Source organism: Aspergillus ruber (genome assembly GCF_000600275.1).
Source record: "Aspergillus ruber CBS 135680 unplaced genomic scaffold scaffold00041, whole genome shotgun sequence".
Classification (NCBI taxonomy): Eukaryota; Fungi; Ascomycota; class Eurotiomycetes; order Eurotiales; family Aspergillaceae; genus Aspergillus; species Aspergillus ruber.
This window is the reverse complement of record NW_024467337.1, coordinates 124,278-146,381: the sequence shown is the minus strand read 5'-3', so window position 1 is coordinate 146,381 and position 22,104 is coordinate 124,278. Positions and strand designations below refer to the sequence as shown.

Sequence of the window (22,104 nt, the reverse complement as noted above, 5' to 3'; positions counted from 1 at the left end):
TCAGCTGCAACTCTGTCGACACCCGTCATCCCCGGACAAGCCACAGTGCATATCCCCTAAGAGTCATGCAGCACCGGCGCTCAGGGAACATATTTTCAGACACGTTTTCCTAGTGAGCGATTGTTGGCGAGGCAGCCAGTCGTGACGGACGATTTGGACCCATGCACGCAGCTAAACAAGCATTGACCATTCAATATTATTTGCTGGAACACTAGATGCCTCACGAGCAAACAAATGGCTTTAGTTAGCCAATGGAGCCAGAATGCCAAAAAAAAAATTAAAATTAAAATTAAAAAAAAAAAGTGCAAGGGTGCATATGTGCAAGTACTCCGTGTACAAGTACTTGTGGAGAAGGAAGATAGAGTGACGAGATATGGAGATGGTGCCTTCGTTACATACCAGCTGTATTCCTTTGTAATAATACCGCCATGTACCAGTCATTACGGTTTATTACCTCTCCGCTTTTGACTTTTCACGCCTGTGACAACTGGCAGAAAGGTGTTGGCTTAACTGGAACCTTAACGAGGAATAGGGGGCCGCAACCCGATTCTCACCGCTGCTGATCAGGTCAGTCTGATTCCGCGTCTTATTTTTGTGACGGTATGATACGATACAGATGCATGCATTCTTACCGCCTTCAATGTCCGGGATCAGCAGCATCAGATAGTAGTATTTACTACATATACCGGAATACATCAGGAAAGAAAAGAAGAGAAGTAATACATAAAAAGACATAGAATTAAGTGAAATCCCAGAAAATACACCTTGTCTGCAGATATTTTTGCGTAATGTCTGGTATTCAGTGGTCAGGCTGACTGGAATCGAGTCACGGGTTATGCGTCACTGACCCTCAACAAGTCACTTGCGCCTAAGTTATCTATCGACCTCGACTATCGCTTCTTCCTTTTCTTCCTCACTCATCTTCCTCTCCTCTTCTCCTCTTTTTTTCTTTTTTTGAAATTTTCTTCCTCTTCTTCCTCTTCTTCCTCTAGTGATCATGAATCCTTGATATATCCTCCCCCTTTCCTCACTCTTTGAACCCGCCCTTCCCCTTCTACCAACGGCTGGCCTGGATCTACCAGTCGTCAATGCGGAGAAGCTCCTAAGGTTGTCTAGACCGCATGCTCCGAAATCTCCCACGATCCTCTACTTACTCTACTTTGTCTGCTAGGAAACGATGCAGCATTTGCCTGCCATCGTGATCCCGCGTCTGTCTGTTGCTTAGCGCCGCAGCCTTGTTTTCGTGATTCTTCTTGATTTCCTCGTCATCGGCTCTCTAGCATGGCCCTCCGCAGCGGATCCGTTACCTTCCCCATTCGCTCCTGATCGAACTGAAGAGACTACCTTTATCTTTTTGAGTGAAGGCCATTTAATCGCCTCGATTGCGCCGACCCGTTCTATCTACCTATCAAACCCCGAACCTGGTGTCTTGTCATGCACCAACATCCTCGATCGTCGGCGCCTACTGCGCCACCCAGGCCGAATTCCTCCCGTTCGATAGATCCTCCCGGTTCACCAACGTCAGATACAAGGACAAATAGTAGCAGAGGGCTGGGAACTGAAAGCGGGTCGGACTCGTCCGAGTGGACGCAGAAAGCTACTCCGCCTACGAAAGAAGTTATGGCCAAACTGAACCAGATCATCTCGGTACGTCTCTACCTTGATAAAGGGAGAAAGTATGATGGATCACTGATTTTGCTGTGTGACCTCACAGAACTATCATACCAAAGCCGCTTTGATCATTCTCCATTCTCGCGTGAAATTACCACCCTCATTCAGCAAGGGCTCTGATACTCCCAGGGTGAACCGATGGGTACGTCTTTCTTCCATCTGCCAATTCTGCATCAAGAATTGTGATCACGGGGCTGACTCTTATCCTATGCGTTCAGTTCAACGTGGAGCTCGACGATACCGACGTTCTCAGAGATCAACTCCGAACATGGAGGTTCTGCGATGCTACCGAAAACAGGCCGCCGCCTTTGATTATTGAAACCTATCTAGATACTAGAAACCTCACAAATAATCAGAGCTTAGTGATCCTTGATGAGAATGGTAAGAGGTGGGATGTATTGGAATCCTTGGCTATCTCTCGGGAGGTCCATCCCTCTAGGGCTACTCAAACCGGGTCCGACGATATCATCCTTGAACGATGGAAAGTGGAATTAGGCAACACTTCCAGCAGACTACCGGCTGACCTTGGCTCCATTCTACCAACGGTATATAAAAAGAGCATTGTTCTCTTCCGATCCCTCTTCGCCTACTCCAAATTCCTACCGGCTTGGAAATTTGCCAAACGCAACAGGAAGCTACCCAATCCAGCTTTGCAAATCAAATACCGGATCCTGGATGCTCACGATCATACTATTAGAAATTCGGGGTTGGATCATTTGACTGTGCCATTATACGAGACCAGTGGCAAGGTGGTGGATACACACAGTTTTGGCACCACAGAATCTCCCGCTGGTCCTTTCTCGGTTGAGATCACCTATCGGACAAGCTGTGATTTTCGAGTGGATGATTCAGAGGCTCTATTGAGCTCACGCTTCATGGGAGCTGATGACGAAATCTTTCGTCCATCGATCCCATCAGATGGCATGGGAAAGGCTGAAGTCGGATCAGTGCCCATCCAAAAGCAGCTCGTCGGGGATCCCGATCCAAGTCGCGCCTACGGGAGTTTGTCGACCTTCCATCACGTCGGTCCAACGACCGGTGCAAGTCCGATATCCGCACTGCGGATGGCAAGAAATACCGGTGCCCTCTCTCCTTCCCCGACAGGTTCCCCTTCTCATCAAAGGCCTTTATCGACTGCCCAGATCAGTTCTGCGGGACGTACTGCTGTTCCTGCCCTTACAGGCGAAGGTGGCCATGCTAGACGTTCATCAATGTCTTTTCAACCATTCAAGGCCCCACCTCTGTCCGCGTCGCCGTCGCTGGTGGACCCTCCACTTGGCGCATCACCCCGTTCGAGCGCGTCCCGGCTCACCTTTGAATCAAAAAACGTACCACCTACTTCGGTTCCCACGGCCACCCGCAAGCCTATGCCAACAAACCCCGAAAACACGATAGCGTCTTCCAACTCAGCGTCTCCCAGACCCGCCTCAAACTTGAGATACAGCAGCGCCTTCTCCCACCGCCGTTCGCGGCCATCATTCGGGGGTTCCAACAAGGCAGAGGATGACATTTCCAGCGGAAAAGCCAGTGTGGCATCATCAGCTGCTCAGCCGGGCTCCGGGTTACTTACAGAACCTACAGGAACAAGTGCGGATTCAATACATGCAGATGATGAGAACATTTCAGAATTTCTCAAGATGCTTGATTTACGAAAGGATTTAATGAATCCCACCAGCTCCGCGGTGCATGATGCTCCTTCTCGCAGGACCACGGCCACAACGGCCGCCTTGAACCGATTCCAACGCATGCGAGATTCCAATGCAGCCTTATCGGACTCGATGTCATCCTCCTTGCACCTTCATCGCTCATCCAGTTCGTCATGCAAACAATTGTCGGGAGTTCCACCAATGGCAGCAGGGACATCTGTCTCTACAGCCTCGTCGCCTGGAAAGCCGGTATCGCCCCATACTCCGCATACTCCTGCAATCCCATCTCGCCTAAGTTCGAACAGCATTGTTGCTTATAATGAACCAGAAAGTGGTCCCCAGAGATTTGCCTCCGATGGACATGGATCTTCCCTTGATGACAACAATTCGGGTGACGACACAACACAGACCAACGCAATCGACATTCCCCGGTCTCCTTTCCTTCCCGCATACACCGGCGGCACCGATGTGGGCTCCGGTCCCATTGCTCGAACATCAGTTCCAGAGGAAGACGATGACATGCCTTTCCCAATGCGTAGTGTGAGTGCTGGGGACAGGCCTACGCACAGCCTTAGTGCAATGCAACAGAATCGTTCGTTCGGGAAGATTGGTGCCGTTGATGATCAGCCCCGAAGAGCAACGCATCCTTCATCTCTGAATGATGACCCTGCTATAGGTCCTGCCACTGGTCCATACCGTGACAATGTCTCGCACAGGACTGTATTAAACTCGGGCCCTACAGCGACATCATCTTCATCAAATAACCATATGTACCTACCCCGATTTACCCATTCTCGAGGTCGAGGGTCCTCTGGGGGAGCCCGCTCCATTAGTTCTGGCTCTGGAAGTCTTGCTCGAGGTGGGATTCCTCACAGCTTCCCCGAGCGTGATCATGGCGATGGCATTGGAAGTGGCAGTAATAGCGGCGGCTCCGCGATGGAGGCCCGTCGAGGCTCTGGCCAGCGGCCCGGCTCCAGCCGTACCAACACGCAACAAACACCAGTTGAAGAGGAAGAACCTTTGCTTTTCGCCATGAGTGATTTTGGCACATCCCGACGAAGCTTGGAAGAAGGCAGACAGGGCAACCATAGCACTGATCCAAGTGGAAGCACTGGATCGAGGCGCGGAAGCGGCAGACGAGGAATGGGGCCTCCGGGCTTCCATGTCTGGTCATAATTGCTCTTTTGGTTTTATACTTGGCAGCATTGGACCTGCAGATTCTCTCAGGACATTCTTTGGCTTGTCCATCATTTCGGCTAATAGAGTAGGTTCTCTTCTGTCTTCTTTTTTCTATCTTTCTTTCTCTTTTCTGTTTTTGATACTCCCCCCTCCTCGTAATTCTTTCGTTTTTACGCGTCAAGTTTCTACCATAATCGACACTATGGGTTGAGCGTCGATCTATGCCTGTCTATGCAATACCTTCTACGATTCATTCGAGATACGCTCGCAAACTCAGGTTATGTGATTTTTGTTTTATGTTTCTTACGTCATTGTGCCATTTACACAAGGGAGGCTGCTTCTATAGACTGGATACTGGATATCAAAGCAATACAGCGATTAATGCGACATGCCAGGGGAATTGGAGCATAGGAATTGGCACTTGCGAATTCTTTCTTTGGTTTCAGGGCTGGTCACTTATTGGTTATAGAATTTGTTGTTTTGCGCTCTAATCTGACATGGTGTACCTTATCGTTTTTGGATTTTATTGCTCCTGTATTTTTTATAGTCTTGGGAGTTTTGGATTCCAACATATATTTGTTTTTGTCGAGCCAGTTTTTCAGTATGCCCTGGGGTTTACTACTACTGGAAATTGAAATTATTCCATGACTATTCTCCATTGCCAACAAAGCTGTAATCGTCGCTAAATCAGCCTGCATGTTTTGAGGACAACGGTTGCTTTTCTAGCCCTGCCCTCTATAGTCTACATGTTACTTCTCGATACCTAGAAAAGTGATGTAACGAAAGAATAAAATGTCTATGAATTTTTTTATGACCACTCAGAACTCCATATTATATGTACATGGCTCATTCATATTCAAATCCCGGAATTTCGGGACCCTGGGCAGAAACAAACAAGTTGTCGTGCCAACAGGGATAAATGATTATTGGTTGGATTTCTTTCCGCTTTCTCTATCTCTGCATTCTTCGCTTTGCATGCGTGCGGGTGGTCTTCTTATATCCCTCGCGTATAGACCGTATACATCCGGGTGTGATATATTGGCCATGCAAGGACGTAGGAAGCAGCTCGAAATTGCTGCTACTTCGCGGATGCTATGATGACAATAGCATATGCGTGGTGATGTGATGTAGAAAGGTGACGCAGATGTTTTTAGTTTTGGTAAAGGGTATCAAGAAAGAGGTGGAAGAAAAGAGGAAGGGATGGGTATCTTTGTGAAGAAAATATATTGGTAAATCACATCTTCCGGAAAGCATTTCCAGAAGCGCTCCGTCGCTCTTTCGCACGAAAGCTGGAGTCTTTGTCGCGCCCGGAACTCTCAGGAGCAGCGTTGTCCCTCTGCCTCTGTTTCCCCTGAGGCATGAAACTAACCTCCTGTTCTCCAACCACAGTAGAACGACGCGAAGGCTTCGACTTGGTTTGCATGTTCTGTGCTCTGGAGCCGAAAGAGCGGTCACGACCAGAGCTAACATTCGTAGAAGAAGAGACCTGCATCCGGGGCTGGCGGGACTTGTTGTTGCGTTTGTATGAGGATGTGGAGATCTTGTTGGAGGACGGTTCTTTTTTGGGCGCGTGGCCTTCTTGTTCGGAGCCGGATCCGTCGGAGCTGGAACCGGGGACATCGTCGATGTCTTCTTGTTCGACTGCGGTGAGACCGCGTTCCTTTCTCGGGGCGGCTTCGGGAACGGTGCTGGGGTTGAGCATTCTGAATTCGTGCGAGGTCTCGTCGATGGCGAAGTCTTCGTCCTCGAACAATTTCGAGAAACGGCTGTCTGCCAACAGACTCTTTCCAGGGGCATTAGGAATAGCAGTAGGGGTATGTTCAGAGGCAAGAGCAGGAGCAGGAGCGTCCACCATTTCAGCGTCTCCTCCGCGTTCCAGTACACGCTGTGCCTTCTTGCGCTCATTCTTCTCTTCGACGTGCATGAGCTTCTCAGCCAGTCTCTTATTGACCTTGACGTTGGCCTTCTTCTTGCCTCTGATACGGCTCTCGCGTTCCTTGTCGATCTTATCCTTGACTCTCTTCGCGCGCTCTTCTTCCCAGATGTACGGGTTGGCGATCAACCGGGCTTCATCATACAACTGCTGGCCCACAAAGTAACCGTGCATGTAAGGTCGCAGGAGATTCGTGCGTCCGATCAAGTGGTCCAAATTTAAGGTACGCAATTGGGGAACCGTCAAAAACTTGAAGTTGTCGTAAATAGTGCCGGTCTGGCCGGTAGAGAAAGCATTAGGGTCGTTGGGGTCTTCCGCCATTTCCTCAACAAGGTTGTCCAAGAACGAACACCACTTGGGAGCAGGTCCAAGCTGGGGAATAAAGAACGAGTGTTGTTGTCGACCTTCATTAGCAGTCAAGAGCATTCCACTGTCCTTACACCATGCGACGGAGTTGATATCCACAGCTGGCTCGACCGAAGTCCAAGGACTACCATCTCGTGGATCCCAGATCTTAATGATCTTCTTGTCGGAAGACATAATCTTGGGGTCCAGGGTCTGCTCGCGCGTAGCAGTAGACGGTTGGAGGAACTTCAGAGTGTGAATAGGGAAACCGTATCCTTGGTCCTTCTTCAGTAGAGGAATGGGGGATCGAAGATCGTAGAGGTGCATAAGGCCATTAGAGGCACCGGTTGCCAGCGTCAGTCCTGACCGATGGAAATCCAAAGCGGTTATTTCGTTTCTTGCTTCGTCGGGTGCGAACTGCGTGGGTGGCACTAAGATTCCGGCTCTGCCTTTCGCTCTCGGGTCAAATAATTCCACCGTGCCTAGTGTGGTTCCGAAAGCCAAAAGATTGTGGCTATCCTCCGCGATCGCTGCTGTGTTGACTGCACCGGTATTGATACCGCCTTGCAAAGCCCCTGCGCCAGAAGATGTGAAGTCATCGCCACCAACATCTACCTCGTAACTCCGCATATACCGTCCCATTTCCAGGTTCAACCGAAAGACCTCTCCCATGCCATCTGGATTTACACCCACAGAGGGAACCAAAGCCTCAGTAGAGTGTCTGTCATATGCCAGGTCGCGACCATATCTCGGGAGTCGCATCGTATGATGGCATCCAGACGGCGTGTGGAACTCGAGTGACCGATCGGATTGCAAATGGAGCGACTTGGAATAATCGGAAGACAAGAGTATAAATGTCGTGTTAAGGGCTACTGTATGACGCGCCCATGAGAGCGATAACTGAGGCAGGTAATGTGTATGAATCTGGGGCTTGTAGGTTCCTGTATAAAGACGCAGTCTCGAGTCAACCGTAGTCCAGTAAAAGTGCAATAGCAAAGCTCACCTGTACTCATAACCCATTCCCCATCTTCACTAACTCGAACACACTGACTAGCTTCCTCGAACTCGAAATCCTGGAGCAATTCAACCCGATTCGCATACTCCGGGTCATTTTTAAGACTGCGCTTTCGCCGTCTTGCAAGCCATTCAGGAAGCGGTCGCGCAGTATTCGACCCGGAGATGGTGTATACCGGGACTTCTGATTGATTTGACAGCTTCATCCTGGCTCTGTTATATTGAACAGGAGAAGACCAGGTATTGCGTGGTGACCCTCAAAGGCGATGTTATGCCGGATAAAAAAAAAAAAGTTCGGCGATTATCGATAGCAGTGGCACGTGACATCTTTGCTGCAGATCGCCTCTGATTGGCTGGAGCAGCCCGAACGAACCTCGTCGATAGCATCGGGGGAAACCTGGAACCAACATTCGCGCCTCTCAAGATGACTATACCCTCCGTCAATGGAGCCATGTTGTTCGTCTCTCTTTTCTAGCTTTACCACTTGGCTTGGGGGCTTTGTCTCATTCGCATCGATCCCTTTTTATCTTACCCCGACTGTTCCTTACCCCGGTGGAGCGATGACATCTGGAACCTGATTGATCTATTTAAGTCATCGAGCTCGCTCTGCTATGGATTACTGTTTTTTTGCGCAAATTGATTATCCCACCTCCGTCTGGAGATGACAGCAAATTTAAGCCGCGGAGCTTTCTTGGCTATTTTGAGAAAAAAACAACGTGAGCTCTCCGTCGGGGTAGCCATTTGAATCATGGACTTTCCCGGCGGGAATATCACAAATGTACATGTTATTGTAGGTAATTCAAGAGTGCTTTGAAGGAAATTTATTAACATGGTGCAATAGGACGGATTCTCAAGCATACACTGGCGAATATACACGGAAGAGCCGGGTATCACGAATCACCCCTCGGAGACTCCAACGAACGGCCATACTATCCTCAAGCATCTCAGTCGCCTCAAGGATTTTGAACTTCGACTGCGGAATCTTGGTTGCCTAGTATCCTGTTATCCGCGACGTCTTGGCTTATGGGTTTTTTCTTCGAATTCGAATTTTGACAGCCTGGCCCCCCTGAACCAGGGTAATGATGGGTTAAACCGGCTCCAAGTTGGTTCGCTTACGTTGAAAGGTTCGTCAACCACTCTCAAGATCTTGTATTTTATGCGTCATGTATTAATAATTGCGCCTCAGTTTCGGCTTCGGGTAGTGTTTCGTCCAGGGAGCTGGTAAGGACTCTTTCAACAGAACCCCAGGCCCCAAACGTGAACACAGCGGGATCGCAAAGGTCGCAGAATGTGCCTAATCCACCTAGGAGGATAGAAGGATACGGCACGTCAGCAGCCATCTATGCATCATTCATCTCTGCAGTCACTGGTGCAATAAGCCTCCAGCTAATTCGGCGCCACGGCGCAATACCCCTTGGGTCACGTACCCTCTTCACAGCCGTTGAGAAAGATGGCTACGAAACTCGAATAGCTAATGATAGTTACACCGCGACACCTTCTTTGAGTATTCTGCACATTCAGTTGACGTCTGGTGGAAAATTAACCGTGGCCTTACAAACAATAGCCCAGCATGGCATTTCGCGACTTCAAAGCCCAAAAAATGGCCTCGATAAACTCCGTGACACCCAGCCAGGACTTGATATCTGGCTCTCCCCTAATGCAACAGTTGCCAGGTTGGTCTCATTCAATACAAGTTCACAGGATAGCATCTCCCCAAATCCTTCTGGTGGTAATGACGCTTCAGGTTTGGCAGCCGTGAAACGTTCACAATGGAAACAGTGTGTACTTGAGTGGCTCGGCAATTTTGGTCTTCTGTTTGATTCTCATGAAGAAGAACAGTGGATTGAAGTCGAAGTCTGGGAACCATTTTACTCTCGGTTGGCTGGAGAAATATTCCGACAGAGTGAAGAAGGTCCGACTGCTTTTCCATTGAAGCGTATTCTCTGGCCAGCTAGATACTGCTTCAGAAGGACTAAATCAATAGCATTGGATGCATCCTATGGGAAACAAGATTCTTGTCACCTAATGGATAGCCCGTTGGGGCTCGCGGATGAATGGCACGTAACAGGGAACTTCGTTCATGACGAAGCTACCTCTATAGCTCCATCCGGGGGCTTTCAAGATCAACCTATGAGGGACTCCGAAATCTCACCTTCCAAAGCGGAATTCCCTGAGCCACTGGAAAGCCTTTCCCGGATTGCACAGTATCCCGATCTTCAAGCAACAAACCTTGTATATCCGACTCCGCCAGATGGAGCTACAGCGCTTTCATCAGATATGTTCGCTGATCAGCCAGACCTTCCATTGCCTCAAACTCAGCATCGTGGTCAACCAAAACTAAAACAAGCATCGTTCAAAGAGCAAGCTGATTCTGGTATCACTATGGATATTGGGCCTTCAGCAGGGCTCACAGTTGGGTCTGGGTTATACGATATGAACGGGGATGATGACCTCTTTGGGGAAATAAACGATCGAGATTTCGGGACTCGAGGAATAACAGATGCCGATTTTAGCTTCTTTGACGATCCAGATTTTGGGGATATGGGAGAAGCACCTGCTGCCGATAATACTCAGAGCACTCCCAATATTGCGGAGGCTAACTTGAAGGAAGACGATGAACAGCCGAGCCCTGACTTTCCCCTTCCAGATAGTCATGTGGTGACAACTGCTGAAGGGATGAATGCGCCTCAGACTGATGTTGCAGAACAGGAGGCGGTGATTCCCTCAAAAAGGGAAACTTCAGAGATTCGCATGTCGTCACCCCGGGAAGAAAGTAGTCAACCAATCAGTCCTCCTCTCAGCCCAGTTGAAGTAAAGAAAATACTCTTTTCGGAATCAGATGATGGAGACCAATCAACTGTTAAGCGAAAAAGAAAGCAGAGTCATTTTACCCCAGTATCTTTCAAGCAAAAAATAGGCGATTGGAACCAAAAGTATGGAGCGGAGGGTAGATTCTGGTTCTCAGGTCCAGGGGTGAGCACTGTCATGGAGTCTGTCAATCCCCCAAACGATATCCCAACCATCGGACTTCCTCGCCGCAGTGGCAAGGCTGCGGTAAAATTTGATAACCCGGCGGTTACAGATGAACAGGATGTTTTATCAGGCGACGCAAAGGGAAGCTCACATTCTACTTCGGATTCGAGCAGTGTCTCCAGCGATGATGATGACAGCGATGAGGTCATGTCAGAGAGGGAACCATCTCCTGTTAACCTGACGCGCAAGAGGAAACGTGCTCAATCAAACACAAGCGGTTCAATAACACAAGTTCTAAGCAACCCTTTGGTAGAGAACGCTCAATTGGTCTCTGCGAGCAAGGCTGAGAATTCAACATTTCTGGGTAATCTTCTCTCGACATTTTCTGATTGGTCTTTATTGGGGTATTTCTCCGTCTCGCAAAATCAGCAGCCACCTACAATTTCTCAGAAGGACGAACAGATTCAGGTTGCTCAGTTGTTGGTTGACCAGATTACGCAGTCATCACTTGATCATGTAATTGATGGGCAAATCGGTCTCTCCGGGCTGGACAACGAGATGTATACTCTCCGCAACATCTTCGAGGATACGGTGTTCACGGATGAAGTTGGCAGGTTAGACCTAAAAAGCTATGCATTACTGCAAAATGACTCGTCACCACCGTCGTCAGAAGGCCTGACACCCCACCAACTGCCACAGCGAAAAGAAGCTGCAAAAGGTACAATATCAAAATTAGTACCACCGCACCTGCGCATCCGCCGTGGAAAAGGCTATCTAGAAGCATTACCACCCGCAATTTCCTTCTGGGAAACGTTTGACTTGGAGCCTGCACACGGACCAAAGGACATATCGGCATACTGCATCCATCCCCGGGTCATGACAGATGCGGCAGACGCGTTTTTGGAACGATTGGGATTACTTTACTCGGCCTGCAATCTTGGTAACCATGCGCGAGGGGACATGTGCTTTGAGCGTGGGTTGGGCTCATGGAACACGGAGGTGTCCAGCTATCTTTCCACTGTGCAGTCCTTGAGGGGTTTGTGCGAAGAGCTAGGTATGTTAATCTTCCAATTATCATCTGGCCACATACTGATGAGTACTTTCAGGAAACGCCCTTTCAGGCAGTCAGCCAAGGACTGAGAACTTCGTCGTCTACGTGATCAATCCATTCACGCATGCTGCAGCATTGGCCGATATCTGCGCTGCTTTTTGGCAACTATTTCAGAAATACATCATGGGTACCGATAATCAGCAGGCCGGGAAATTCAATGAGCTTGTACTACAAATCATCCCTATCAGCTTCGTCATGTCTCCAGAATCTATAGTTGTGCCGTCGCAGTCAGACTATTTGAGCCTAGCTCTAGAAGTATACAGTCGATGTCCATCAAAAGATTCGGAATCAAATCTCGTCCATTGTGCTCCACCGGTCCTTCTCACAGAGTCTGCACCGAAGGCAATTAGCTTCAAGCTTGTCCCTGAGAGACTGTCACCACTGCAGGATGGAAGGAGTCTCCATATTGCCTGCTCGCGGAGTCTTGATCAACGCTGGATAACCGTGGCCTGGTCCGATAACACCGGGGCTATTCAGCGAATGATGTCTTACTGCCTCCGTTATCGAAATTCAGGCGCTGTTCGAGGCATCTCCGACGTGCGCAACGAGATATGGGGGACAACGCAGACAATCATGGACAGAATACAAGCTAGGTGGAGGATTATCATCGTGAATACTGAACCTGTGGATCAAGACGAGCTTGACAGTAAGTGTTCCACTGTTCTTGAGGCTCTTCTTGCGTTACTTACCATTCTATAGCCTGGACAAATTTGGCTGAGCAGCACAACAAATCAAAGCCAATCCCATTGGATTTGATGATATTACATGTCAACGCGACTACCGACTTTTCTCTCGAACCTCCATCCCTATTAATACCCACGAGTGTGTTCAATGCGCAAGCTTCATCAACTCCTGTTGCCACACCCGGTCCTAGTGCGGCATCACCAGACCAATATGGAAGTGCGCCAACGCCCACTAACGGTGGTAGTGCACCTATGTCGGCCACTACGCCCGATTTCCAACCCGAATCAGAATCAGATTTTTTCCTTGCTGATATCCGTGATGAATCGTGGAATGTCATTCTGTCACATCGACTGAACAGCTCCCCGTATCTGACAGAGTACCGTCCCGCACTTGCCAGCGGGTATTTACTTCGTCGAAAAGGTCCTACAGACGGTGATGGGGTGTTCGCAACAAACGTGAACTTGATTCATTCTCGGCATCCAACGTCGTCACATGAAACCCTCCTTAAAGAGATACTCGGGATGTACCACGATTTAGCAATACTTGCGCGGGCCAGAGGCACACGATGTGTGCAACGGAATACACTGCCTTGGCATATCGCCACGGCTGTCAGGGCACAGGAGCTTTTGAGTTATGTTTTTTAATCCTCAGGAAAGGGCTTTTTGTGTGGGGCGTTTTCGGAAGCATCTTTTGTTTATTTACTTTCTTCTATCACTTTGTGTATATACATATATTTTTGTTTTGTCAAGGCTGGATATACCATTTTGCATATTGTTTTGTTTATTTTCTAATTAGTTATCAATGTGCATCTAAAATTGCATTATTGTCGCAGGAATCATCAAGAGGGTGTCTCCTGACAGAGTATCTAGATATTCTCAAATTATTTTAAACAGCTGTCGAAAGGAAATAGTCTTTTTATAGCGCTTCGGGTTGAATATATTTCTCGTGTACTAGCAATCCCCCATCACAGCGTTATACAGCCAACGGTCTAATAAAAAAGAGAGAGCAAAATAAAAAAGAAGACCCATGACTACGTATGAGGTTAAAAGAAAAAAAAACAAAAAAAACCAAAAAAACATCGCTGTGCTGCCTATTCTAATTTGGATTGGCTTATGTAACTAGAAGTGCTACGGTTCTTCAACAGCATCCGATATGGTGTAATGGTTAACATCGCCGTCTCTCACACGGCAGCTCGGGGTTCGATTCCCCGTGTCGGAACATATTAGTGATTTCTTTTTTGTTTTTAAAATCATAAAGGATTTTTGTTTTTTATTTATTATACTTTTTTATTCAATCCCAATGTGAAAAAGGAACGCCGGAGTCAAAAGAGCGATAAGATCACATGACTTGTCATATCTAATCGCCCGCTGTCGATCTCGAAAAAATTTCGAGATGTGCCCGCATCAGCCCTCTCTTATTTGTGCCTATTTTATACTTCGTTGGCCAACAAGGTTGCTCTTCACTGACATTTAAAACCGTGATAATTGGATGCGCTATATAATACAAATTACATATTGCACAAATCGAATATTTCACGAGTCGAAATCGCATTTATCTCCCACTTTCAAGCGCATCTCTAATACGTTAACCAACGAAGGCGCATACAAAGGAACACCCCCTGAAGCCTCTTTTACAAAACCACTACCAAAACCGCTACCAAAACCAATCTACACCATACCACACCATAAAAACCAAAATGACCACCCAACAACCCGAACGTCAATCCACCCAACCCGCAACTTCCTACCTCGACCTCGGCATAACCCTTGCCATCCACGCCTGGCCCTCCCTCTCCCTCGCCGTCCAATCCCTCTGGGGCGGCCCCACCTCCTCCGACAAACGCGACTGGCTCTGCGGCGCAATCTCCGACATGCTCACAGAGCGCCCCGAGACTGACGCCGAGGACCTCGAGGACGTGCTTATCCAAGTGATGAACGACGAATTCGACGTGGTTGTTGAGGATGAGAGCGCGGGGCCCGTTGCGGCGAAGATCATGGAAGTGAAGACGCAGGTGCAGAGGGGTGATGTGGCGGGGATTCAGGATATGTGGGAGAATTGGCAGAAGAAGAGTCAGCAGAAGGGGAATGTGGCAGCGGGGTTTAAGAGGGGGGAAGATGAGGATCAGGAAACGGATGATGAGGTTGATGAGGAGGGTGGGGATGTTGATATGGGGGAGGCGCCTGCGTTGGTTAGGGCTCCGAAGGTGAAGCCTCAGCCTGAGATTGATGAAGATGGGTTTACTATGGTTGGGAAGAAGAGGTGATTTTGGTCTGGATAGCGCGTGATTCAGGTCTTGCTGTATGTATTGATTGACATTTACGACTTCATGATATAGACATGGTAAAGATAAGCAAAAGTTTTAGCGGGATTTAGTTGAAAGATCGTGGACTGGTAGCAAGATTCCAGTCTATTCCCATTTTTTGACAACAGCAATGAAACAAATATAAAGACAAAAAGAAAAGTATCATCATCATCATCAACTGAGGTAGGCTGTACATGGGATATCATCGCCTAAACCTCTGCCCGCCCAAGCCTCCCTCTTCTGTCTATCATGGGATGCTTTTACCTGACCCTGTGGCACGATGCCTTTGCGGACGGTAGCCGGAACCGGTGAAATGACATGATTTTCAAGAGAATATCAAGTCGCCAGTTTATTTGTCCTCATTAGCGATGAGCTTGGTGATCATACCAATTGCAACGGTTTGTCCCTAGTATCATCGTCAGTATGTGGAATAGAAAGGAATCGTGTAAAAGAAAATCGCTTACCTGGTCACGAAGGGTAAACCGTCCCATTTGGTTGTAGTCCTCGAATCGTTCAGCACAGACAGCACCAGCAGTGCTGGTAACTTCGATGCGAGCAATGATGGTTTGGCCCTTGCTGGCGAACGGTGGTGGACGTTTGCTCTTCCGGCCGGTACCAGGTTCACACTTATGCAGGAGCTGCGAAATGGTAACCTCTTCAACAGCAGAGTGAATGTGTATAACGCAGTTGTAACCAGCAGTGAGGATGCTCTTGAGTTCGAGGATCCTGATCTTGGCTTCGAAGGCAGCAACGGTGTGCACGGGACGCTTCGGAGAGCAGAGGACGAAACCAGGCAAAATATCATCTTCTTCCACGCCACGAAGACGCATACGGACCTGGTCACCACAAGTGCCTGTCGTGATCTCGTCTTCAGTTTCACCGTAAAGGGCGGCAACATCAATCTTAGTGCGGTTGGGCATCATGATGCAGCTGCTGTTCTTCTTGATCACACCTGATTCAATACGGCCCTCAACCACGGTACCCATGTCACGGTACTTGGCGCTAATGGGCATCATGAATGGTGCGTTGATCTTCCGTTCGGGCATCTTCATGTTGCCGAGGTATTCAAGGAGCGAAGGACCGTCGTACCAAGGAACGAGCTCCTTAGCCACGCGATCCTTGATACCGAAAGTGCGCTGTGCAGAGATAGGCATAAAAGTAAGGTCATCCTTCTTGTAACCAAGCGCTTCTAGGAATTTCGAGACCTTGACGGTACATTCGTCGAAACGAGCCTTACTCCACTCGACACTGGGATCATCCATCTTGTTGACGGCGACAACAAGCTTCTTAACGCCTGTATTTCTGGCAAGCAGAGCATGCTCCCGAGTTTGACCTCCCTTTTCGAAACCGGTCTCATATTCACCCTTACGGGCAGAGATGACCAAGACACCGACATCGGCCTGCGAAGCACCACCGATCATGTGATGAACATAAGCCTTGTGACCGGGAGCATCAAGAATAGAGAAGTCACGCTCGATGGTGCCCTCGGGCGACGGAATGTCGAGTTTGAAGTGAGCACGGCCAACCTCAACAGTCTTACCCTTGGCTCGTTCTTCGGGGTTCAAGTCCAGAGCCCAGGAGAGGTACCAGGTTTCACGTCCAGCCTCCTTAGCATCCCTCTTGTACTTCTCCAAAGTTCGCTCGTCGACCATTCCAGTGACATACAGAATAGAACCCCCCAGGGTGGACTTTCCGGCATCGACGTGTCCGATGAAAACAATGTTCACGTGCTCCTTCTTTTGACCGTAGATTTCCTGCAGCGTCGCCTCATCTACATCTGCTTTTTGTTCCATAGCAACAGCATTGGCATCCCGTGCAGCGTCCCGCGCAGCCTTGGCAGACTCTCCACGACTAGGGCTCGAACGACCCGACGAAGGAGTAGGAGACGACTTGCCACTGGCAGCAGCTTTCGATTCCGCTTTCTTATCCGTCTTGTCAACAGCTTTGCTGGAAATCACCTTAGCTGCAGTATCCGCAGCCGCAGGACCCTTGGTGTCACCCTTGGACTCTTTGGCGTCTTTCGAAGCGCTCGTTTGGGAGGACGTGTCCGGAGTTCCGATTGAAAGGACCTTGGTCTTAGGAGCGGACGCGGAAGAAGAGGAGCCAGCGCCGCCAATAGAAAGAACCTTAGCCTTGGGGGGAGCGGCATTGGAGGGTTTTGGCGAAGATGGGGCAGCGGCTTGACGGGGTTGCTGGGGTTGCTGCTGGAACTGTTGCTGCTGCTGGTTGAAGCCCTGGTTAAAGCCCTGGTTAAAGGCACCGGGTTGCTGAGCGTATGCTCCTGCCCCATATTGACCATACTGCTGCTGCGGATAACCGCCGTACTGGCCATACTGGGGGTATTGCGGGAAGCCGCCATAGCCCTGATAGGCGGCTTGTCCGGGTACAAAAGCGGGAGCACCAGGAACGAAGGTAGCTGCGCCCGGCTGGAAGTTGGCAGCAGCAGGGTGGAAGGCAGGCGCCTGAGCCCGGTTGTTCAGGTTAACGCCCTCGGTCTGTCTGGAGAGTTCCTCCTCCCAGGAATCAGGAGTTTGGTCCGCCATCTCGAATAACAATTAAGAAAGAGTGAAGTTAGACGACGAACACACCAAACAGCAAGGAATCCGCTGGTTTTTAAAAGGGGTATGAGTTATTTGAGGGTTGCCGAAAGAGTCATAAAGATCTGACGAGGGGCGTTGTTGGGCTCAATTTTGCACAAGATGACTCAGCACAGCCCTCCCCGCTTTGGGCGTCTATGGCGTCTATCGCGTTAGGTACTATCAGGCACTGTTTGTGCTTCCTTGGTCGCAAAAAACAAGCACCTGTGACTTATAGCGCTTTATCTAAATGAATAGCCTCTATAATATCTGCTTCTCATTAACCCTATTCCTTTTTTACTAGTTCCATGTTCTACTATACGCCGCCACAATCAGTGGCTTGTTATCGATAAGGCAAGCCCCTCGACGCTCAGGGGCCACATACAAGCAGGACTACAGTCAGTGTTTGGACCAACGTTTGGAAATTTCCCGAACCTTGGGTATCAAGAGGCAAATGCGACTGTCATACCTGCCTGACTCAACATGGACCAGTTTCTGAATAGGGTACCTCAAGCCTGCTCTTAGAGAGTCATGTAGAATTTTGACGCTGACATCATTGGTAGCTTACCCAACAGGCTATGAACTATGCCATTCGGTACGTTTAAGTGGCTCTTGTTATCTGAAAACGTATTACTTGGAAGGCCAATAGACTGACGTTGAGACCTCTAGTTCGGGAATCACAATCACTGCCAGATATGCTATCCGCGAATCGTCTCGTCTGCTGAAGGTATTTGGTCCTTCCCTGTTGATCCGAGTACCATCCAAAGCTTATTGATTGCTATAGAATGTCGACCACAGTGAAGAACGGGAGGAGCTGGTTGTGCTGCAGCAGCGTCTGGAAAGCAAGATCCAGGTTTGTTGTGCTAAGAACACCCCGCAACGATGAAAGGCTAACTCCAAGGAAGGTCATTTCCCCTGCAATTGATATGATTGAGTTGATGTAAGTCTTTTGGATAGAGACCCAAAGACCATGGAGTCTAATCTAGTCTCAGAGCTGCGAGAGGCAATACTTCTCTTGAATCCGCGGTTTCTCTCACAAAGTCTCTCCGATGGGATATCCAGGCTTTAGGCCAGCGACTAGCTAGAGCTGCTGCATTCGAAGAGCTGATCCGAAAAGGTGGCAAGTCGCCAGGTGATCGGGCCCAGAATGATGCAGAAATAAGGTTCATAATAAAAGATATCAAGAGACTACTCGTCCGAATTGAGGATGCAGTCCCGCTTATGAACTTGGCCATCACTACATCGGGTGCCAGGCTGTCGACCAACTTGCCATCGGCAGTGTCACCGTCGAGATTGCTACAGGCTAGCACATTTCTCACCGCTGGAGATACACAATATTACATGTCACCGTCGCAAGCGATTCAAATCGGACCCACGTTCACTCTTTCGATGTACATGCTCTTTGCTAGTCACCTCCGTCCACATGATGAAGAAGGTATTCGTGAAGCAACATGGAAAGAGGTCATGCATAAAGCACGAATCAAACTTCGACGGGTGCCCATAGATTCCGCAACGCCATCAAACGCACAGAAATCCCAGCTTCCTGCGGAAGCAAGAGTGGAAGAGTACGCTTATCAAATCCTTATCATCGAAGACCTAGATGATGGCAGAGTTCATACCTTTGAAGAAAACGGCCCACAAGCTTACAGCTATGAAGGCGTGGGCCAAGCCGGGATGCGGGAAATTTTTCCTATTCATCAGATCTCCAAGATTTTCTATGCAGACACTGGGAGGATTCTTAACATTAGTACGGAAGGTGAGGTGAATAACCCTGTCCTACTCTTGAAGAGAGACGTCAATGCTGTGCCACCACGACGTATGATGGAACGCGAAGAAGCAGATTCCGACTATCTGAATTCGGATGACGAGAGCGAGGATGTCGATCCAGTGCAGGCACAGCTTGATGCCCAGTTGGGAGCAGACACCCCGAAACCGAATCACGATTACTCTGAAGACTCGATTCCTGATGAGTGGCGGTTGCCACAAGACCTAGATCCCGAGTGGATAGCATTCGAAGTCTACAACGAAGACGAATCCTCAGACACAGACTCCGAAGCAGAAGCCCCAAGCACCCCCACAAAGACCAACACAGTCGACCCGCAGCAAATGGCAAATCTATCTCTAGACGATCAAGAAGAATCACCTTTACCATCCCAACAAAGACTCTCCCACCACCCATCCTCCCATAACGACACAACAACCGTCTCCAACCCTCTCTTCAACAACATCCGCACGTCCCTCTCCCTCCTCGAAACTCTCCTCCGTCTAATGTCCCTTCAACAATTCCAACAACAATCCCACCTCTCCATCACCGACGAACTCCTCAACTTCTTTCTCGAAGAATCCTCCACCACCGGCGCCGGCGGTGACGAGCAACACCGCCAACGCCTGCGCTCAGAAGCACGACGAAAAGTCGGCTGGGATCCCTATGACGAGAGCCCAGTTAAGCGACGTGGTGAGGATTATCAGTATGGGACTCCTGGTGGATATGGGTATTCGCGTGAGAGTAGCGAGTATTATCAGCCGCCTTTTTCGCCTAGTGAGAGGGCGAGGATTGGGTTTCATCTTCGGTCGAGAGAGGCTACTCCTGAGACGCCGGTGCAGGAGAGGCGGTCGCCTTCGGTGCAGTCGGATCGGAGGAGGTTGAATGTGGTGCGTGGTGGGGATGAGGCGTTGAGAAGGGGGTCGCCACTTTCGAGACGGTCACCTACGGTGCCCGTTGATGATGAGTATACAACGGTTGAGCAGGGTGGATCTGGTACTGCGGAGTGAGGAGTATTTTATACAATTTAGAAAAAAAGCAATGTAAATAGACCCGACTATGATTATGATTTAAAATGGCTAAGCGAGATCTGTGATGCGAACTACGAACTTTTCTAGGACTGATAAATGCTGATAATTCGCTGTATTGGCTCAACACCGAATCAATTACTATCAAAGAAAAAGCGGAAGGGTAGCAAGGAGGGAATTGTTAAAGTAGAAAATCGCTAAACAACAGAAGCGTAGTACATGGAATCCCAGAACACCAGTAGATAGGATAAAAACGAAAGGACCATAACGCCTATAGACTGGTCGAAGACCAACCAGCGGTCATGAAAGCTCAACATGACCGGATATCAACATCGGGGAAGTTTGGCCTAGCTTGTCATCGTATTGGTAGATTACTCCCAGTCATCATCGCTGTCGTCTCCCTTTGCATCGGCAGCTGGGCTTTTTTCTTTGGGACTGCCAGGCGTCCGGCTGGTGGTGCCGCTAACGACATCGTAGCTGGATTCGCTGTCAGCCTGGGATTGTTGGTCGTTCGAGCGACGGGGCTCAATCGGCTTCAGGGTCTTCTTGTCAGCGGCTGGGTTGGGAGTGCCTTGCGTGGGAGTGGCGGCGTTTGCTTTGTTGCCCTTGACCTGGGGAGTAGAGGGAGATTCGGATTCGTCGGATTCGTCAGATTCAGGCTCGGAATCGTCATCCCAGCCGACTTCCTCTTCTTCGTTCACGTTGGCATCTGGAACGCATTGAGTTAGATGAACCATAATGGTAATTTTTTTTTTTAAAAAAAAAAAAAAAGAGAAGAAAAAAAAGTCATGACGTACCCTTTAGAAGCTCCTTACGCTTCTGCTCCTCAGTCTCAATCACAAAACGAAGGAAATAGTACCGCGACCAGAACTGCGAGTACTCAACTTGTTCTGGCACAAGTTTCTCCATAGCAGACCGCAGCTCAGGATACTTCTCCAAATTAGATGCGATCTCGCCAGTCTTCGCCTCCGCGTTGAAAGCCTCATTGAACTTAGGCCACTGGTCACTATCAGGGTCCTTGGTGAAGTTCTCCAAATTCGAGTGGATAACGTGCAGCTGGGCCTCGAAACGCGTAGCATGGATAACCCTCTTCCCATCCGCATCTTTACTCTCGAAGAGGACCTGGCTCGAGTCCGACTCCGGCGGAACGATGCTTACCGCATCCTGCAGCTTTTGACGAATGTTCATTCCAAAGCGCAAGATGGCTTCATCGGCAGCTTCCTCCGCCTTCTCAAGCTCTCTGAACCGCTTGGCCGCTTCTGTCTTGATGCGCGCAAAGAAGCTCTCGCCCTCAGCATCTTTTCCCTCACTCCCCCCCGCCTTCGGAGCTGTAGGCGTGGGCGCCTCATCCTTCTCCTTCTCCTTCTCCGTATCCTCAGAAGATGATGCAAGCCCCGTACTCAGGGAGAGGCCCCGTGTCCGTCCAACAATCGTCTCTCTGAGGTCCGAAAAGCCCTTCACGGCTTCCTCGCTGACTGCAGCATACTCCTCTCTAGCGCCCTCATAATAGGTCTCGCCTTGCTTGCGGACATTATCCCACAACCCGCCAATGCGTGCACCCCATGGACTAGCAGAAAAAGCGCGAAATGTCTCTTGCAGCTCGGTGTTCAGGTCGACGTTGGGTTGCTGGTTGTTGGAGGATTCGTCCTGGGCGCCTTTCTTGGATGGATCGTTGGCGGCGAGGATCTCCTCCTGGATATGATCGTACGGGAAATCCATGCTGGGAAGTTCTCGCGGTAGAATAATGAATGGGATAGGAAGCGACTAGCGACCTGGTTGGAAAGAAAATAAACGCGCGATGCCGTCCTCTCTCACCCTCCACGACGGTTGATTGTGACAAGAGTCGACCTCTCCCAAGGCGTTTCCGCAGCCGGTTCTAC

General features: G+C 49.3%; 7 protein-coding genes and 1 non-coding gene across 8 annotated transcripts; 5 read left to right on the top strand and 3 right to left on the bottom strand.

Annotated features, from left to right (window-relative positions):
• Window positions 1-1,434: 1,434 nt before the first annotated feature.
• On the top strand, window positions 1,435-4,493 carry EURHEDRAFT_466027 (putative autophagy protein Atg13; the record flags this gene model as incomplete). Its single annotated transcript, XM_040785061.1, has 3 exons — window positions 1,435-1,647; window positions 1,715-1,813; window positions 1,890-4,493. The coding sequence occupies 3 exons, from the start codon at window positions 1,435-1,437 to the stop codon at window positions 4,491-4,493; spliced, it is 2,916 nt and encodes a 971-aa protein (XP_040634633.1).
• Window positions 4,494-5,276: 783 nt separating this feature from the next.
• Window positions 5,277-8,044, bottom strand: EURHEDRAFT_416988 (WD repeat NOL10/ENP2 family protein). Its single transcript, XM_040783098.1, has 2 exons — window positions 7,778-8,044; window positions 5,277-7,715 (listed from the first exon to the last, which is right to left on the bottom strand). Exons 1-2 carry the CDS (start codon window positions 7,992-7,994, stop codon window positions 5,731-5,733), a joined length of 2,202 nt encoding a protein of 733 aa, XP_040634632.1. The 5' UTR covers window positions 7,995-8,044; the 3' UTR covers window positions 5,277-5,730.
• A 141-nt stretch (window positions 8,045-8,185) lies between these two features.
• EURHEDRAFT_534037 (uncharacterized protein) lies at window positions 8,186-13,511 on the top strand. The gene is made up of 5 exons (XM_040787276.1): window positions 8,186-8,578; window positions 8,630-8,912; window positions 8,975-11,815; window positions 11,868-12,518; window positions 12,572-13,511. The coding sequence occupies exons 1-5, from the start codon at window positions 8,537-8,539 to the stop codon at window positions 13,198-13,200; spliced, it is 4,446 nt and encodes a 1,481-aa protein (XP_040634631.1). The 5' UTR covers window positions 8,186-8,536; the 3' UTR covers window positions 13,201-13,511.
• A 191-nt stretch (window positions 13,512-13,702) lies between these two features.
• Window positions 13,703-13,774, top strand: EURHEDRAFT_t153. The gene has a single exon. It is a non-coding gene; the product is annotated as a tRNA-Glu (tRNA).
• A 257-nt stretch (window positions 13,775-14,031) lies between these two features.
• Window positions 14,032-15,020, top strand: EURHEDRAFT_278916 (pre-rRNA-processing TSR2 family protein). Its single transcript, XM_040778181.1, has one exon. The coding sequence runs from the start codon at window positions 14,253-14,255 to the stop codon at window positions 14,817-14,819; it is 567 nt and encodes a 188-aa protein (XP_040634630.1). The 5' UTR covers window positions 14,032-14,252; the 3' UTR covers window positions 14,820-15,020.
• A 187-nt stretch (window positions 15,021-15,207) lies between these two features.
• Window positions 15,208-17,401, bottom strand: EURHEDRAFT_466025 (translation termination factor GTPase eRF3; the record flags this gene model as incomplete). The annotated part of the gene is made up of 2 exons (XM_040785060.1): window positions 15,208-15,264; window positions 15,323-17,401. 2 exons carry the CDS (start codon window positions 17,399-17,401, stop codon window positions 15,208-15,210), a joined length of 2,136 nt encoding a protein of 711 aa, XP_040634629.1.
• A 516-nt stretch (window positions 17,402-17,917) lies between these two features.
• On the top strand, window positions 17,918-20,206 carry EURHEDRAFT_534035 (RanGTP-binding protein; the record flags this gene model as incomplete). The annotated part of the gene is made up of 6 exons (XM_040787275.1): window positions 17,918-17,938; window positions 17,998-18,029; window positions 18,104-18,161; window positions 18,219-18,287; window positions 18,340-18,374; window positions 18,427-20,206. The coding sequence occupies 6 exons, from the start codon at window positions 17,918-17,920 to the stop codon at window positions 20,204-20,206; spliced, it is 1,995 nt and encodes a 664-aa protein (XP_040634628.1).
• A 389-nt stretch (window positions 20,207-20,595) lies between these two features.
• EURHEDRAFT_466029 (BSD domain-containing protein) lies at window positions 20,596-21,943 on the bottom strand (the record flags this gene model as incomplete). The annotated part of the gene is made up of 2 exons (XM_040785062.1): window positions 20,596-20,933; window positions 21,022-21,943. The coding sequence occupies 2 exons, from the start codon at window positions 21,941-21,943 to the stop codon at window positions 20,596-20,598; spliced, it is 1,260 nt and encodes a 419-aa protein (XP_040634627.1).
• Window positions 21,944-22,104: the final 161 nt, after the last annotated feature.